Below are 18,689 nucleotides of genomic sequence, written 5' to 3'. Positions count from 1 at the left end.
AAGCAGTTCCAAAATTAAAGACAATGATAAATCATCTTGAAGACAGTGTTATGGTTGTTATTATAAACATGACAATCACTTATATTACATATAGTTACACCGGAAACAATTGTCATGACTGATGTACAGAGTGATCCTCTAACAAACACAAGTATCCACTTAAGTGTTTTGGAGTTTAATCTATGTGCTTCTAATATATCTTCTAAAAATGTAAGCAAGAACACAGGAAAGATTTCATAAGCCTTCTGTCCAGGTTCTAAGCATGCCTATCATTTAACTTACTGAGTGTAAAAGTGGAAAACTGCAGATGGTAGGAATGATTAAGAGCAGTAATGAGTTTTAAGACAGATCTTCTGAGTTGTATTATGCAGTATTTACTACCCCCCTCTCATTTTGATGTATTGGTACTCAGTCTGCATAACCTACACAGGTATATTCAATATATTGATTAACTGCTATCCAAGTGGAAATCACCCCTTATCCCTCAAAAAATTGCTTAAAAGGCAATACAAGTAGAACAGAACTATCTTGATCAATCTATGTATGGTATTCTTCCTGAAACTTAACAGCAGTCTCTGCTGGTTAACATTAGGAAAAGATAAAGTGAAATTATAGGTTTCTAAACTACTCTGTAAAAGAAAGAGTTTCTTAAACACAACCATTTATTGAGAACAGACATTGCAGACACTTAACAATAGTTTTAAAAAAGTCACAGTCTGTGCAACAAAGCACAATGCAGACCTGATCTGACCTACCAACATCTCAGTCTCTCCCCTCAGCCTGTCAAATGGCAGCCCACCTCATCTGTATTTCCCCAAAACTGTTCTGTCTGGATCCAGCTATTGAGACCAGTCAAAATGAAGCAGTCTAAGTAACAGACTTGACCCCAAGACGCATTTCTCCACAAAAGAGTGGAGAAAGATCTGGAAGTTACAACCAGACTATGGTTTATACCTTTGGAAAAACCTTACATTCTACTAATAGACCATTTAGGACATGTCAGCAAAAAAACCTTGAATAATTCCAAAGACAATGAAATATATCCAATTACTAAAATTAGACTGCTTTTTGCAAAAATACATGTCCTTAGAAACAGAGCACAAGAGAATTTAAAAAGAGAAGTTTTCTGAGGAAGTAGTTTTGCCCCCATCAGAGCATTTCACATTCTTGTATAATCCACTTTACCAGGAAATACCTTCCCTCTGACTCATTGCTACTAGAAGCTCCAGCCTCTCTTTGTCAACCTAGATTCATCCTTAAAGGATGGGTAATCAACATTATACCTTCATTAAACCTTGATCTCAGAAAATTTGAATAGAAATAAATTGGGCTATATTTTCACTGAAGTGACATGAACAACACAGTGCAAATAAATTTGTTTTAGGTAAGTTAGCATGTACATCACCAGCAGACTAATTACTGTAACATAGAGCTCCTAGTAGGTTAATTTAGTCTGCTTTTCTAAGTGCAGTAGCAATCCATTCTGGAGATAAATATGTGTAAACAGAAATGCACTGAAGTTCAAGAGGATGGTTTGCCTATGCCTACATCTAAATAGGCAAGTTACAGAAGAACGTTCCTAGAAAGCTTAGTAACTGCCATTATGAAACTTTGTCTGACACTTGTGCACTCAGGATACTTTCAGATTTTTAGAGCCCAGTGAATATTAATCTACTACCTTCTGCTTATTTTCAAGATAGCAGTTTAATTAGAAAGAGTATAATTAATCTCACTTTATTTAAAAAAACCCAAATGCATCAGAGCATTACATAAAAGCTACAACTTACTCCACTGTACTGCTGTTTTTCCATCTTTAGTGATGTCCCATTGGAATACAGCATTTACTTTCTTTACCAATTCATTTCCAATCTCTTTTACACGACGACCAATTTCTTCAAACACAAGGTCACTCTGCAGCCCTGCAGTCTTAAAAAAAGAGTGAATATGAAGAATTTAAAATCGAAACTCCATTTAAAAACTACTAAATATGTCCATTAGTTCAAGCACTGTGTCCAGGAAAGTCTCTATTGCAGTATTATTAAACGCAATTGAGATTTCTTTCACCACAAATAATCACCTCTAGCAACTGTCAGCATTAAAGAGTACATTCAAGCAGAAAATGCTTCTTCCTTGAGAATTATTTCAACTCTCACTTGTGCAGTTTTTGCCATTTATCACTACAATTTAAGATATGTTTTATAATTAGGGCTCTAAGGGCTTCTAAATCGCCCTTTACTTCCTTTGGAGGATAACCATTGCCACTTTTTCCATGGTGAATGGTATGTTAGTTTTTAGAACACAAAAATGTTTTTACCAGTAAAAACTTTAACTTGACATGGAAGACGTTCAAAACATACTGTACTGTGAACACAGTCAGAACTCCAGTGCAGACAGAATGTGTTTATCATTTAAGAGCAGGATTAGCTACATTTGCATTTTCAACTTTTGCAAACATGTTATTTTCCAAGCCTTTCATTTCATTGTCTGTCTTTAACAAATATATATTGGATAAAATGCTACACTTTAAGAAGTTGCTCCAGTGACATTTTTCATCTGACTGGAATTGGAGCTAAGAAGTGCTCATAGCTTTAGTTGTTCTGTTGTACCTACCAGTACACTAGAATGCAATACTCCTCTGCTGCAATCCTGCTACCTCTTTGGTTCAGCCTAATATCTTCCATTATATAACAGAGCTCCCTATGACATCTAAATTTGCCAATCTTTACTCACTCAGGCTAGTTTCCCCTGGTGGATGTCTGCCTCTGTCAGCAAACTTCTGCCAAAGCACCTTAATTTCTCAAAGCTTAAAGAAAAAAACCTGTTCTGCCCATGTTAAAAAAAAAAAAAACACACACCAAAAAACCACAACCCTATTTCACTGAAAAGTTCTAATGCTTGTATGTTTGAACTTCAAAGGCAGATTTGGCAACAGTTCAGAATGTCAGGGGACTAAACACCACCAGGAAAAAGGAACAGGATCCAGAAATATATCATGGGCTTTACATGAATGTCATTATCTCAGTACTTCATAAACTTCAATGCATTAAAGTTTCATCCTTTGCAGGCAGGAATCAATGGGGAAAAAAAAGGTATCATTTACTAAGGCAATGCACTGTGCACCCATGTCTTTTAGACCACATTAAGAACCCAGGACATCCTCAGCATTGTGTGTACAATTCTGTCTTTTGTGGCAAGGCCATTAGCCAAGACTTAATGCATGCATGCAGAGGATTTTTAAAAATATATATAGTACAAAGTGCATATCATGTGTTAGGCCTAACCACATGCACAAACAGCCATCAGAGCATTCTTTCAAAACGATTCAATGACAAAACTGTTCTCTTCTATGAGTACACTATCTATCTCATTCTCATTTGCTCTGTTCTTCTAATGCCTTCTTGCCACTCTCCCTATGACTCTCTGAAAAAATTGAGAAAGAAAAGTCACACACTTTTACAACTTACATGGAATCTGAACATCTACAAAATAAAACCCAAAGGCTCATTTTACAGTTACAGCCCCAAATTATAGGGACTGATTTCAATCTTAAGTTATGAAAGTGCTCAAAACTTGTGGCCCTTCATAGAAGTTAAGACTTCTATTGCTTCCCCCTACCTTCAGAGGCTCCTGAGCAGAAGGTTTATCCAAGGCTGGTACTATATCCACATAGCCCCCTGCAATAGCAATTTCTCCAGTCTCTTTGACCTGTATTGGGGAAAAAAATTACATTAAAGAGTTAATGTATTCACAAGAAGTTACAACAGAAGGGCAAGCAAGGAGTCTTCCTTACATTTTAAAATCAGAGATGAAGAAAAGGGAAAACGTAAAAGTTCCAGAGTGAAAATAAAACTAAATGCATTGTAGTCTTAAGGCAAGTTAGTATACTATGTTTTACAAACAGCTCTTCAAACATTACACCAAATTATACCAAAATATATTGCTGTTTTTCTGTTCACAAAATGGCAGAAAGAAATTATTTATCTGAAAATTTACCTCCAGTGTTATAAGTTGCTGTTAATATTACTTCATAAATAATTCTGAGAAAGACATTGTTCTAAAATGTTCTTCCTTGAGATAGATATGCAGTTATCAAGAATTCCACCTAGACTATTTCACCAGGTGCCTTACACTGCCACTTGCACTAGAAACAAATTTTCAAGCATTGTAAACCCAGAAAGATAACAAGAAGAAAGATGAAAAAATATATGAATTCCCTTCTGTTTTAACTTTTTGAAATAGTTAAGTCAAAGAAAATGGGTTTCACTTTGGCACTGTCTCTTTAAACAGTCTGACAAACCATTCTGACTTATGGCAGTACACAGAAGATCACAAAATGATTCACCGACAATGCATATAGAGAGTTTTATGATAAATAGTCAAGGTAGAAGAATATCCAGTATCAGTGCCTAGCTTATTGCACAGGTGAAATTAATACAGAAAGTCTGTATAATAAAAATTACTCCAATCACATCTAATAGCTTGTCACCTGCTGCCACTGCACTTCAGACAATGCTGAAAATGGATGTAACCAGCATATTGAAGTTATATGTATACATTTAGTTTCATTTAACCAGAGTTTATTACAAATACAGATTGCTTTACTTCACACTAATCCAACATGCAATAAGAATTCTGCAAGAATTCGTAACTGTTGAAACAAGGTGGTTTTCTACAATCCTGTTAAACATTGTAATTTCTCTCCAAAATAAGTTACACCACACTTGTAGCAAAATTCCCCAAAACTCTACAGATTAGCAATGACTAAACCAAGCATAATAACAAGTCCAGCCTTTAAACACATCAAAACATCCCACTTTGTTACAAATTCTAAAGGGCTTGGAAGTATATCATGAATTCTCTTAAATTTACGCTGTACACACAAACCCTGAAAAGTAAATACCTGAAGACTTAGAACTTCTCTCAGGACTGGGTGGTAGTACCTTTTAAATATAACTACATCATCTTCAGTATAATAATCTCCAAAGTTCATCTGAGGCACCAAACTGTCTTGTTTACTACTAGTAACCAGAGATGGAAAGTTTGTACATAGTAGCCTCGACGCTGTTATCATTCTAAAATTTTACAGTTGCTAACACTCATCAGGTCTGCAAACAAAACTTACTTCCTTCAGTCAACATTTATTCCACGAAGCTGTATTCCTGTGGAAACGGCAATCCTATGTCCTTATGATGACTCTCCTGATTTGATTTTGCCTGCCCAATCCTCTCTGCAGCTGCAACTATCCCTGCTGCTGTACTCACCAATCAACAGCTGGCTATATTTTTACAGAGATGGGGTTCCAAAACTTTGGCCAGCCAAAGCAATATAACTTGCATCTGCAGAAGGCAACGCATATTCACAAATAGCAGTAGCAAATCAGAGTTTAAGAAAGTGACAGGGTCACAGAATGCTACAACAGAAGCGATGAGAATTTACTTTTCGCCTCCACATAGAGTAGATCTTCCAGTAACTTAGCTTCCAGTAAGTATCCTACCAAGTGTAGGAGAGGATTACAGGATACCCATACAAAATGCTAACAGCAATGCCAAGAAAACAGAATAATGCAAAAACTGAATTTACAAAAGCATAAACTCAGTGTTATCGTAGTTACTATGTTCAACTGCTATGAAACTTCCATTTTATAATCAAGTTGTTCTGTGTAGATGCAGCTTAAGTTTAACTCAATTTAAGCTAAATTTGTAGAAATTTACCTGCATAAACTAAATGTCAGGAGTTTTTAAGATAAACAAATCTTCAAAAAGATGCATACAGAAGGTTATGATTAACTGCAGAAAACAAGTACAAACTATGCTGACCTGAGAATGAATGCTTTTTGCTCTTCCACAGTGGACAAACACAGAAAATAATACAATTAAATGAGTTCTCATATTATTTAATATACGGAGTGTATTAAGTTCTATGAGTATAATGGTATTTTTATTGGAATCTTAGTGACACCATAAAATAAGGAAGAATACTTCATTCTGTTCACTTAATTTCCTTACAAAACCTTCTTCAGTGGTGTGCTTCATGAGCCACTTTTTTTGCCTCCCCTCATAACCCCAGTCTTTTAACCAACACATCTTTCTCTAAAGCGCACAACAGTGTGTTCTGACCTTGGTCTGAAAATGGATTCTATTTCCTTCCTTCCACATTTCTGTCTGTAAAGTTTGCCCCGGAAAGACTGGTTTTGCAAAGCGAACCTAAAATAAACAAAAACAAAACAAAACAAAAAAACCCCCTGGGTATGTGAACAGATCCATCATATATACATGCAAAGCCTAAAAGCATAAGCTCTACTGAAATGAGAATAAGCAAACAGAAAAATCAGTCAACTAGCAATGTAGAAAGCCTAAATATTTAAGTAAACATATGGATAGAGGCATTAAAATGCATGCAGCAATAAGTAAAAGCAATTGTGGCAGTTAAGACAGTGCAAAAGCCTTTTCCCACACTAAAGATTTTTTTTTTTGCAATAAACCTAGAAAAATCAAGAAAATTAACTGCAAAGAATGAACACACAGACCTTGATCGCCTTGAATCTGTTCACATTATTATCTGCAAACTGCTTCAAAACGTTTCGAGCGGCAAACCCAAAGGAGCATAGTCCATGAAGTATAGGCTTCTCAAATCCTATTTCAAAAAGTAACATTTTAGCATTTGTAACATTAGGAGTTTCCACATTGCTTCTACAAATATCTGTATTTCATTCATAGTATTTTCCTCCAATAATGTTCTTAATCCTTTTTTTTTTTTAACCTAATTTATCTCACTGAAAAAGCGTCTGTTACCATTTATTGTTTCCTCTACTTTGAGGCAAAGCGAACTGCTCACTGAGAACTTGCACTCCAACACTGTCTATGCTATGTAAGAGTCATAAGTAGAATTAGTCCCTGTCCACAGAAGTGACAAAATGAAAAATAAGGAGATTGGATGTTTAGTATATATGCATAGGCACACCAGATACACAGTTACATGGTAGTATGCATATCAAGGGTAAGACGTATTGTAATGATTAAAAAGTGGTGATACTAGGATTATTTGATGCTTCCCATTTTTAATTCATGTTGCCAAAAGTCTCAAAATATAAAGCACACTTCAGGATTATTTTTTCTTTATTTAGAAGTGGAAAACACTCTGAAAGATTTCAGGCATTTTGAATACATCTAACAAAAAAGAGGAAAAAAAAATTACAGTGTTTTGTTTATACTGACATTTTTGGTCAGGTTTCCTCACGCTTCTATGCTTTGCAGCAGGAGCTGAACCTTGGCAGAGGATAATCTTTGTATTAGTCCCAAATCTTTTTCCAGTCCTGTCAAAGTCTGACAAAATAAACCTTTCAAAAGTGGCCTGAGATTTCCTACAGCGCAATGGTTAAGTTTTAAAGATGCTGCTTGTACTGAATATGTTGTGATGCCTTAACAGGTTGCTCTGACCTGACAGGGCATGTGAACAGTAATTGATCACACTTGCAGAAGCCCATGGATTCCAGACAGGTCTGTCCAGCTTTGGCTCTGAAAACAGTTGTTTTGTCTGGAATTCATCGGTCACTCTTTGCTGCCAGAGTCTGTTTTTTCTGGAGCTCTAAACAACTCCTCATAGCATCTACACAGCATGAAAAGTTGTCCCAAGAGACAATAGCTGGGAGAAAAAAAGAAAAAGCAAACAAACAAAAAAGAGGAGACAGGAGAAAGTCTAGCCTGCAGAGAATCAGAAAATGTAGAAGAAACCACCTTCAAGACAGAGACAAAAAAGCCAATAGGACTCAATGTTGGGAAAGATGGGAATTCCAAGACATGGCCCAAAGGGAAGACAAGACGAGGATGAGTAAGGATGAGAAACAGAAATTTCGACTCGTTAAATTAGGAGAGGAGACGTGACAGAAAGACAGGCTAAAAGGAACATGAGTCTGTTTTCTCGCTATAAGTATTCCACTCTCATCATTCTGCCACTTCCTTCCCATAAAATATTTGACTATGCACTCTCTTTTTGTACACTGTGCACAGAGTATTTCTAAAAGCACAAAGATACCATGCAGTCAATTTTAAAACAGATTACTGGCATTATTGTAACAGTATCAGTATTCAGTATCTCTCATACAGAATGTTACAGTGACATTTAGCTCTTTACAAGCTTAGCTCAATTCACATGCAAGAACCAAAACCCACCACTATTTTCAGAAACAGACAAATACATAAGATCCTATTCTCCCGGTATTTTCTTTATAAAACTAATGTATATTCAAAGAAAAATCCATAAGGCAATCAAGTTACTTTTATCTAGACTAAAACAAAAACATAGTAAATGTTGCTTTCACTTTCTAATATCTCAGAAATACTCACAAGCTACAGGAATAAAGGCACAAGGATATAAGCAGGTGTTTTCATGTAGTATATCTCCTCTGAAACATTACCCACAGGAAAGCTTAACAATAATCCTGGAATGACCTGAAAACATTACGCTGAATGCTTGCTTCCAGAGCACGCTAGTGAGAGCCAGTCAAAGGGAACATTTACACAAATTAAAGACAAGAAGGTGTGTGAATATGCCCAAAGAAAAAAAGCTTTTGTATAACTAGAAACAAAATATTTGTGGAATATCTCTACAGTCATGTTCTTCTTTGTTTCAACCTACATTTAATATAGGCATCTAAGTAGGAGGCTGCCACTGTTCCAAAATCCAGTGCCACAGTTTTCTGTTCAGACAAAGAGACTACCTGATCTACAGAGTTAATTTCAATTTTCACTGTGTCTAAATGCCAGTGGTCTTTATGCGAACTGGTAAATTTCTATTCCTCTTCTTTTGTTAGGCTTTCATAGGATTATTATCATCATTTTAAACATTGGGGTTTCAATTATAAACATGTATTTTTCTCCTCCAGATTCCACCTACGTATTTATGCAAAATCATCAGCTGAACAAACAAACAGAATGGTTTAATAAACCAAGGAAATATCTTTATGTAGACTCTGGTATTTGGTTATCATGATTTATAAACACAAATTTACATAAAATTATATAAAACAGAGTTAAGCAAACAATTATATGTATTTATGAAAGGAGACAATTTGTGGAGTATGATAAGCATGATCAGAACAAGAAAGCATAGCTCTGCTCTATTTATCTTGGTAAGAACAACATACAATGATACTTCTGTATTAAAAAGTCACCAGAAAACTGCAGACTAATTATTACAGACCAGTATTATCACGTAAAGTTTATGATGATAGCACACATATTCAGGAAAATTTCTTAAGTAAATGAAATTGTTGTCTGCCTGGAGTAATCACACTATACTACTAGCAAGGCTTGAAAAGAACTCCGAAAAATACCTTAACAACAGAAATTTAAGAAAACAGATCCTTCTTTAGTAATCAAATCTCTGCAAGAATCAATTAATGTAGCCTACAGTCTGTTGCTTTGGCGTGTAGCATTACATAAATGAACAAGCTACTGTGCTAGCAAGAAACACAGTTAAGCAATTTTATAGGAAAGATGTGCTAGCAAACTCCCTCTCCCACCCTCCTGAGATTTACTGGGATTGAGAAGACTACACAGAAGCACAAAAAATTCCACTAAGATGACCATAATCTCAAAATTATCTAGATGGAAAGAATTATCTATCAAAGAATTTATGGAATTACTTCTGAAGCTTTGGACAGTCTATTTCTGCTTATGAAACAGATATTGTAAAGATGGGATAGTGTCAGCAAATAAGCTCTAAAAGGAAAGCAGGGTAGGAGGCAGGTTTCCACTGTAGGTAGAGTTCAAGCATCATTCTGCATTCTTAGCTACAAGAAGCAATGCTTTAAAGTGAAGTGTCACACATAACTTTGAAGACTTCTAATGGTGACCCTAAGAACAGCTATAAAAAAGCACTACGTTTTCCAGCTTATTAAAGATGTACAGACTAAGTGAAAAAAAAAAGATTAAAAATACATTTATATCATCTTTCAACCAAATATTAATACAATGGTATCCCTCAGCTCACCTCCAAGAGCAGCAAAACTTGGATCAACATGTAAAGGATTCCAATCCCCACTCAACCGATATAAGGCAGCCTGCAGAAACAGAGAAAGAAAAATGAGAGGGTATCTGTGCCTGACAGAAACAAGCAGGAGTCACTCAAAAACTTATGACAGATTAACAAACCTACCACAATCTATTTTACTAGTCCTTAGGTAACATACTCTACAATGAAGCAGGTAAAATAGATATTAAATGTTCTTGTGCAGACAAACTGCCAAAGCTCCATGGAAATGTGCCAAGAACTGCGTGTGGTCTTGGTACATAAAAAAAGTAATACAGCTGCTTAATGGGAGGAAAAAATAACCTACTCTGCTGACACAGAGATCCACCTTCACTAAAATTTGGCAACAGTGAAGTAATGCATTTTCTAGAATTTGTCCATAGGTTCTTTAGCTTGAAGTGTAATTTTAAAGAGTCTTCTTCCATGACAGATTCATTCACAATTTAAGAAAAACCTAAATGTGTAAAAACTTTTTTTTTTTAAACACTCACTACCACGCTTTTTCAACATTTTTCAACATCTCTTACAGAGATCAGAAATATCCTTATCCTTCCCTTTTAAGAGTAACATGATTGACTAATTGTGATGCACTTCTCTCTCAGCAGCTTCATAGGTAGCTGGTCCCAATAGACAAAATCCTAAAGTAACACACCAAGCTTTCTAGAATACAGATCTAGTATATTGTATATACTGTGACCGTGAATAAACCTCAGAAATGCTGAAGAACATGGTTACTTTACTTCAGTTTCCTGTCTTTGTGTGGCCTTAGAATTTTCTTTATCCAATCTTGTATTTGCTCTATGTGTACAGTGGCCAGCAGTCCACAATAAGAGAGGTGTGACAAGCCAACCAGTGCATATTTCCAGACTAAAAACTTATTCCCCAGTCATCAGATTCCAGTGAAATCCAGTGACTAAATGACTGTGGAATACTCTCTAGTACGACACTCCCACAAGTACAGAGAAAATCAGTACATCACATTAACTAATGCTAGTTAAGAAGAATTTAGTAGTTTTATATAATGGCATATACAAATTGAACATGAATTTAATTGAAAACAGCTTTTAAACTCAAAACAAATTTTATTTCAATCAAGCACATTATTGGCCTTTTGAACCCCTTATCACTAGAAATCTTCTCCCAGCATTTTAGACTGGGAGGGTAAAAAATGGTATATGTTTATCCAAATTAGGGTAAACTGCACTAAATTCTGTTTTAAGGACAGAAGCTAACAGATTTCTCAAAGAGGAGAAAGAAGGAAAAAAAAAAAGGAAAGATTCCCCAAAGGAAGTGTTTTCTGAAATATGTTTAACACCATTTCTTCTATCAAATCTGAAGCAAAGGACAGCAAAGGTTCTGAATTCATATTATCATTTTAATCCATTTATTTTATTTTAAATCTGTTAATATTCCAGTCCATTTCTTCAAGTTTATACAGCTTTCACATTAAGCTTTAATTCCCTTTTATTTGTCCTGATAGCCTCTATCAATACAGCAAGTGTTTTGAGTCTCAGTTATGGTGGAACATAGAAGAGCTTGTCACTGCTTCTGTGTGAGAGTTGGATACATGCACTAAAAATGGCAAGAAGAAAATTCTAAACTACACCATAGCTTAGGCACACAAATCTTAGAAAGGCAAATACTAAGCTAATGCTTCTCCATGGCTGCTACATTGCTGTTTACTCTTTTTGCAACACTCTTCCTTTCGTAAAACAAAGGTGTATCAGTAAGATGGCATCACAGGATCTGAAATTCCTAACTGTAATTCTACTTTCACCCAAAATATATATTTATTTTATCTTTTTTGGTAATTATCTTCTAATTGATCCTATAAATTCTTAAGAAAACAGTAAAGACTGGAAATTTCCTACTAATGTAAGACTACAGTTCAGATGGGTCCAAGTTTGACCTTCCAAAAGAGACAAAGGAGAGGGCAAATACTTTGCTGAAGAAACAGATAACTTGAAAAAATCTTATAGCTATTTCTACTTCCTGGTGATGCTAAAATATCTCACCTGGCGAGAAGAATAAAGTCAAGATCTCCTGAAGGCAATATTCTCCTGTGCCAGAACTCTTCAGCTAGCAGTCTACAAGCCAAATCAAGTCCAAAAAAGCAAGCCAAATGGACTGCCAAGTGATCCTACGCCACAGAAGCTATTCTATAGGGGGCAACCAAGGAGCGTGTAGTGAAAATACAGTGCCGGTTGAGGGTGGACCAGGAAAAAAACCTGAGATAATGTAAATATTTACACTCTACTACACCATCTAAGGCAGCTGGAGTGAAGTGATGAGTGGGAAGAGACAGCTGGGAACAGGCTAACAATTATCATCCATGGAGAGCACCTGTTCCCTTTATTTATTGTTCTCTCATCTCAATTCTCACAAAAATAGAAGAAAAATGGGGAACTAAGAGTGCCATCACACTCCCACACATAAAAAAACCCACAGCAGCAGGGGTTCAGAGAAGAACATGCACATGCTGCTCTTCTGACTTGCTGTGTCTTCACTTCTCCCCTGAGTAGTTGTTAAAACTGTGCTTTCACTGTTGTAAGGTAGAGGTGAGCAGCTCTGATGTACCACTAGCTTCCTTGCTAAGAGCCATCTAAGGCCTTAATGCCACCAATATCAAAGTCATAACACTATAAAAGAGACTTTTAGTGAGGAAGAGACCCTTAGTTCCTTTTAAAAAAAAATAATTAAAACCTGACAATTTAAGACAGTTGCTCTTGACAGAATTCTACAGAGTATCACCCTCCATTACTGAAGTTTTCTTCTAGGAAAATCTAAAATCTAACAGCAAATCTCCACTTTTGAAAACTAGAAAATAAGAATTGCTAGATGTGAAATAATTAAATTACTTTTAAAGTAAATTAAAATTCTAAAATCTCACTTTCATTCTTCCATTAATTTGACTTTTTACAAAAGCTTTCAGGAGGCTATTTTGATGAAGAAACTATTGTAATAAATTTTAATTCAAACTAAATAACACTTAGTTGCAGTACTGATAAATTCTATTTATATATGATAAAAAATCCAAATTTCTCTTTTAAGCTTGAATCTCAAATCTGGCTATGCAGCTGTTGCTTACTAAAACTGTTCATTTGGGGTGATAATAAGCACTATTTGGGAGGCAATACTACCAAAAGCTTTTCAAAATTACTATAGAAAAAATGCTTGCGCTTTGCTAACAAAGTAAATGTAGCATTTAGCAAATAATTAGTATCAGAGGATTAAATGTGGTAACTCAAAGTTTGACACATGAACATGGGAGACAATACTTGTGTTTTTGTACTTTCAACAACTACAGTGGCACTGCTCACAGCTAGAAAACACTGTGGCTGAACTGAATAAAACAGTTACACAGCAGGTTATTTCAGATTCAGTGCAGCAAAGTCAGGTCTACGAAAAAACTTCTTTTCATTTACCATAGTCTTTGCTATTACTTCATTATATAAATTACATTCCACATGAGAACAGAATTGTTTTATAGCCTTGCCGGCTCTACTTTCTATATTCCTCGAATAATGACATTTCCTGCAGTCTTGAGTGATAGCATTAAAAGAAAAACTGAAAAACCCCCACCCACAAAAAAAAAGTGATGCATCCTTGGAGGATGACAAGAGTCAATTGATGTGGGGCATTAGATTGAAGTCAGTCATAATATAGTTAGATTGTTCTCCAAATAATAACACAAACTGTCAAGTCTCATTTCCTAACAGTTTAGGAGTTCTGCCAGACCACAAAAGAAAAGGCGATATCCAACCTGTCCGTGCCAATTTTTCAGTCTTTCCTGCAGACTGCAATAAAGGTCAGTGGTAAAGCTAACTAAAAAGGAAGCCAAGTATCCATGTATTTTCCCTTCTAAATGGGGAGAAAAAGGGCTCTGTCCCAGAGCTTGTCTTACCAAGTATATGTGCATATATAGATACACATACTTATGTGTGTGTACATGTATGTACATATGCTTTACTGTTGTGGTTTTACCCCAGCTGGCAGCTGAGCACCACGCAGCCGCTCGTTCACTCCCCCCCATCGGGATGGGGGAAAGAACTGGAAGAGTTAAAGTGAGAAAACTCATGGGTTAAGATAAAAACAGTTTACTAGGTAAAGCAAAAGCCGCGTGCACAAGCAAAGCAAAGCAAGGAATTCATTCCCCACTTCCCATGGGCAGGCAGGTGTTCAGCCATCTCCACGAAAGCAGGGCTCCATCACGTGTAACGGTCACTTGGGAAGTTAAACACCATCACTCTGAATGCTGCTGCCCCCCCCCCTTCCCCCAAGCTCCTTATAAACTAAGCATGATGTCATATGGTATGGAATATCGCTTTGGTCAGTTTGAGTCACCTGTCCTGTCTGTGTCTCCTCCCAACTCCTTGTGCACCCCCAGCCATCCCACTGGCAGGCAGTGCAAGAAGCAGAAAAGGTCTTGGCCCCGTGTAAACACTGCTCAACAACAGGTCCATAGAACAAAAACATCTCTATATTATCAATGCTGTCTCCAGCACAAATCCAAAACGTATCCCCACACTGGCTACTATGAAGAAAATCAACCCTCTCAGCTGAAACCAGGACATTATCCACCCCTTATTCCATACTATTTACGTCATGCTCAGGTTCCACACAATTCAATACATCCTCATTAAGAACCACCACCCTTCTCATCCCTTGATATAATATAATATGCTGATATCATTCCCTTAGTCTGTGGACCACCCTGTTAAAATGTCCATAAATGTCCACAAAATGTCCATTGGGTTCACTTGGCACAAGCTTGGGCTCCATCCACCATGGGTATAAAACAGCACTACATCTTTTCTCCTTCCTCACTGCACATTATTCATGTCTTTACTGTTTATCCCTACCATGTATTTTTTAAATTTAAAATCAACTTATATATTCTGGCCCATGCTCTAGAGAACATTAGCCATTTTTCAGTAGTATGGCAAATGTACAGGAAGCCTTTCCTTTAACAGTGGCTCTCTTTGTCAAAAAAACCAAACCATTTTGGTTTGGGAATGTCAAATGGAATAACAATTTTTATATCCTTTATTAAGACATGCATAGATAAGTGGAGGAAACAAACTCTTGGTCATAAAGAGCATATTGTTTAAACAAAATGACTGTCAGGCTAGTACCTTTTCTTCTTTTATCATCTTACCACATAAAACTCTAGTATAATCCCAGCCCTCAACTATTTTTCAAAATTGCCATGATTAGAAAACTATATTCTGATCTTCCCAACAGGAATAAACACGGGGGGGGGGGGAGTGCATGGGGGGGGTAGTGTGGGTGTGTGTATAAATCTTGAAATTAACATCCCATCATGTAACAAACCTTTAAAGTAATTATTATTACAAATGCTCACTCACTATACAATTTCAAGGGTTCTGAGAGTATCATCTCTGCATGCTGAAATCTCTAGACAAATTAGGAAAACATTATCAAATCCTTGCAATGGCTTCACATCCCTTTGTTTTGCTTGTATCATCCTTTGTTGTTAGGCATTTTTTTCTGGCATGCTGTCTAAATCTCTGAATCTACTGCAGCAGTTCATTTTCTCCATCATGAAACAAATTATTTATGCTACAAACAGAAAAAAAATTACCTGAGGCTCTCAGGAGGCTCTCTTGTGCTAGTCTCTGAAGTTAATTTAAATTTACATGTTTTCAGGCAACACTGTACTACAATCTACACTGAGCAGGACATAAAAAAAAACATTTGTCCTGTAACCAATTTTCCCCATCCATGCACGTTTTCACCATTTTCTCTCTCACATGATTTTATTGCACTCATTCAAAAAATGACAACTCAAAACACTCACCTTCCTGTAACTTTTTTCTTCTAATCTGTTTAAAATAAGAATAAAATCTCTCCAAGAAAATAAACATAAGCTGGAAATAACCAACCTTTTTTCCCCAATATAATAGTAACAATTACTTATTCTATCTACACACATGTTCTCTAAAAACACACACACACATATTTACAAATATACTTAAAATGAAAACACAAATTAAAGCTGTGTAGAACGAAAGATGACTTTCCACAGGTAAGTATCCACATCCCAATTACACAGAAGCTTCTAAGTGTCTTATCGCACCATCCTCAAAGTAAAGCACTGACTCATAATACTGAACTTGTTTACAACAAGCAGAAAACATCTTACAGTAGGTTTTAGTTTAATAATTCATCAGGCTGTCTTCCCATGCACCTCTTTCCTTCCAAGATATCTTTTTAATAAGTTTTTATTGCAAAGTCCACTCTTTTACAACAAACTAGATTTGTGCATAATTGTCTTCATAATTGTTTCCAGTTACATTAAGAACTGCAGTTTTAGCTGAACTTGACACAGTGAAAAATTAAACTCAGGTAGCTAAAGGACAGCAGTATGAGCAAGAGAACTGCAGGACTGGAATGACTCAGGAAGGAAAGGACACTCCTGCAGTCTTAGTCACAGGATGCTGATGACACTACTTGAAACACGGCAGGTGCCAATTATTTTGTCCTCTTTCAGAGGAAATGGAAAAGAACTGTATATTAGGGGGGGAAAAAAACAGCGCTACTAAAAAGCAGCAATTTCTTCACACCTTGTCAGTCAATGCTTGAGCTATACCTGGAACAGAAGGCATTACATAGAGCATATATGTTTTAAATCCTATCAGATTAGGGTAGATGTGAATTTACTGAATCTCTAAAAATCTCTGAACGAGTAGAGAATCGTATTCCCTAAACTGGCTTTTTCTTTAATGCTGCTCACTGTATCACACTGTCAAAAATCACCATCAGATGCTATACATGAATCCTTTAAACACTCCCTGTACAATTAAAATGCTCAAACAATTATAAACATACTTTATAGACTGGAAACAGACAGTAGAAAAGACAGTAGAAAAAGCTGTAATTGTCAGCAGTGTAAACCAATTCCAGCTCTCCAGTTTAACATTTGAAGGCCTAATTCTTCAAAGCGCACATTGTTTTGGGTTTGTGTGGCAAGGTTTTGTTAGCGGAGGGGGCTGCAGGGGTGGCTTCTGTGAGAAGCTGCTAGAAGCTTCCCCCACGTCCAACAGAGCCAATGCCAGCCGGCTCCAAGACAGACCCACGACTGGCCAAGGCCAAGCCCATCAGTCACAGTGGTAGTGCCTCTGTGATAACAGAGTTAAGAAGGGGAAAAAAAAACCACACCAAGAGCAATTGCAGCTGTAGAGAGAGGTGAGAAGATGTGAGAGAAACAGCCCTGCAGACACCAAGGTCAGTGCAGAAGGAGGGGGAGGAGGTGCTCCAGGTGCTGGAGCAGAGATTCCCCTGCAGCCCCTGGAGAAGACCATGGAAAGGTAGGCTGTCCCCCCGCAGCCCATAGAGGCCTACCATGGAGCAGGTTTGCTGGCAGGACTTGTGACCCCATGGGAGACCCATGCTGGAGCAGTCTGTTCCTGAAGGACTGCACCCCGTGGAAGGGACCCATGCTGGAGCAGTTGGTGAAGAACTGCAGCCCGTGGGAAGGACTCACATTGGAGAATTTCATGAAGGACTGTCTCCTGTGGGAGGGACCCCACACTGGAGCAGGGGCAGAGTGTGAGGAGTCCTCCCCCTGAGGAGGAAGGAGCAGCAGAGACGCCGTGTGAGGAACTGACCACAATCCCCATTCCCCGTCCCCCTGTGCCACTGGCGGGGTGGAGGAAGAGAAATGGGGAGTGAAGTTGGGCCTGGGAAGATGGGAGGGGTGGTGGGAGGTGTTTTAAGATTTAGTTTTATTTCTCATTACCCTGATTTGCTTGGTAATAAATTAATTTCCCCAAGTAGTCTGTTTTGCCCATGACAGTAATTGGTGAGTGATCTCTCCCTGTCCCGATCTCAACCCAGGATCCTTTTGTTGTATTTTCTCTCCCCTGCCCAGCTGAGGAGGGCAGCGATAGAGCAGCTTTGGGGGGCACCCTGGCCTCCAGCTAGGGTCAACCCACCAGATGCATTTTTGAAGGACACTGTACAAGTTCAGAACAGAGGTATGAATTTCAATTTCAGCCTGTGATGCTCAGATACCCTTCTGCTAGTCCAATTCCCAAATTCCATTGTCTCATCCTCTCCTATCAGCCATTGATTAAGGAGCATCTATGTCTGAGTACTTTGGGATATCTGGGTAACAGTTGCCCACAGACCATAAGAATTTTATGGGCAAAGCAAAGAAAATCTATTGTCGAAGAACTGCAGCTCCAACCAGTCCCTAACCCTGAGTTCATTTTCTCCTCATTACTCCTTCTCAGAATACAACTTCTTGCAACAATTAACACAGGAAAACTGACTTCCTGTGCTATCTCACAACCTGCACAATATCAGAATGCTGTGGGTTTTTCCACAAGCAGACAAACAACCAAATAAAAAACCTTTAAAAACAAAAACACAGAAAGCCCCCAACAAACTCAAGACTCCATATTTGTTTCCTTCTTCAAAAGTGACCTACATCACTTGGACATCCTCCACTTTAAATACCCACTGCAGCTTATTTTGTGTGTCATCAGAAAATGAATTACCAAGAAATCAACACATTTGGGAAGGGAATGAAAACTCTAGAGACAATACTCTCCAGAGATACAAGTCATTCACTGCCTGTGGTTCTTAATTGCATTAGGAACCATTCAGCAAAATCTGTTTGATTGATTAATTTA

At 37.3% G+C, this 18,689-nt stretch overlaps 1 protein-coding gene across 2 annotated transcripts in view; it reads right to left on the bottom strand.

Annotated features, from left to right (window-relative positions):
• HSD17B4 (hydroxysteroid 17-beta dehydrogenase 4) overlaps positions 1-18,689 on the bottom strand; it is a 66,002-nt gene that overhangs the window by 12,048 nt on the left and 35,265 nt on the right. For both annotated transcript variants that reach the window (XM_075741052.1, XM_075741053.1), the window contains exons 18-22: positions 9,991-10,060; positions 6,527-6,633; positions 6,117-6,203; positions 3,616-3,705; positions 1,788-1,926 (exon numbers count right to left, since the gene is read on the bottom strand). In XM_075741052.1, coding sequence (XP_075597167.1) covers positions 1,788-1,926; positions 3,616-3,705; positions 6,117-6,203; positions 6,527-6,633; positions 9,991-10,060 — 493 coding nt within the window. The remainder of the gene's footprint in view (positions 1-1,787; positions 1,927-3,615; positions 3,706-6,116; positions 6,204-6,526; positions 6,634-9,990; positions 10,061-18,689) is intronic.

Source organism: Balearica regulorum, chromosome Z, assembly GCF_011004875.1.
Source record: "Balearica regulorum gibbericeps isolate bBalReg1 chromosome Z, bBalReg1.pri, whole genome shotgun sequence".
Lineage (NCBI taxonomy): Eukaryota > Metazoa > Chordata > Aves > Gruiformes > Gruidae > Balearica > Balearica regulorum.
Note: the sequence above shows the minus strand (reverse complement) of the source record. Positions and strands in the feature narration are given on the sequence as shown.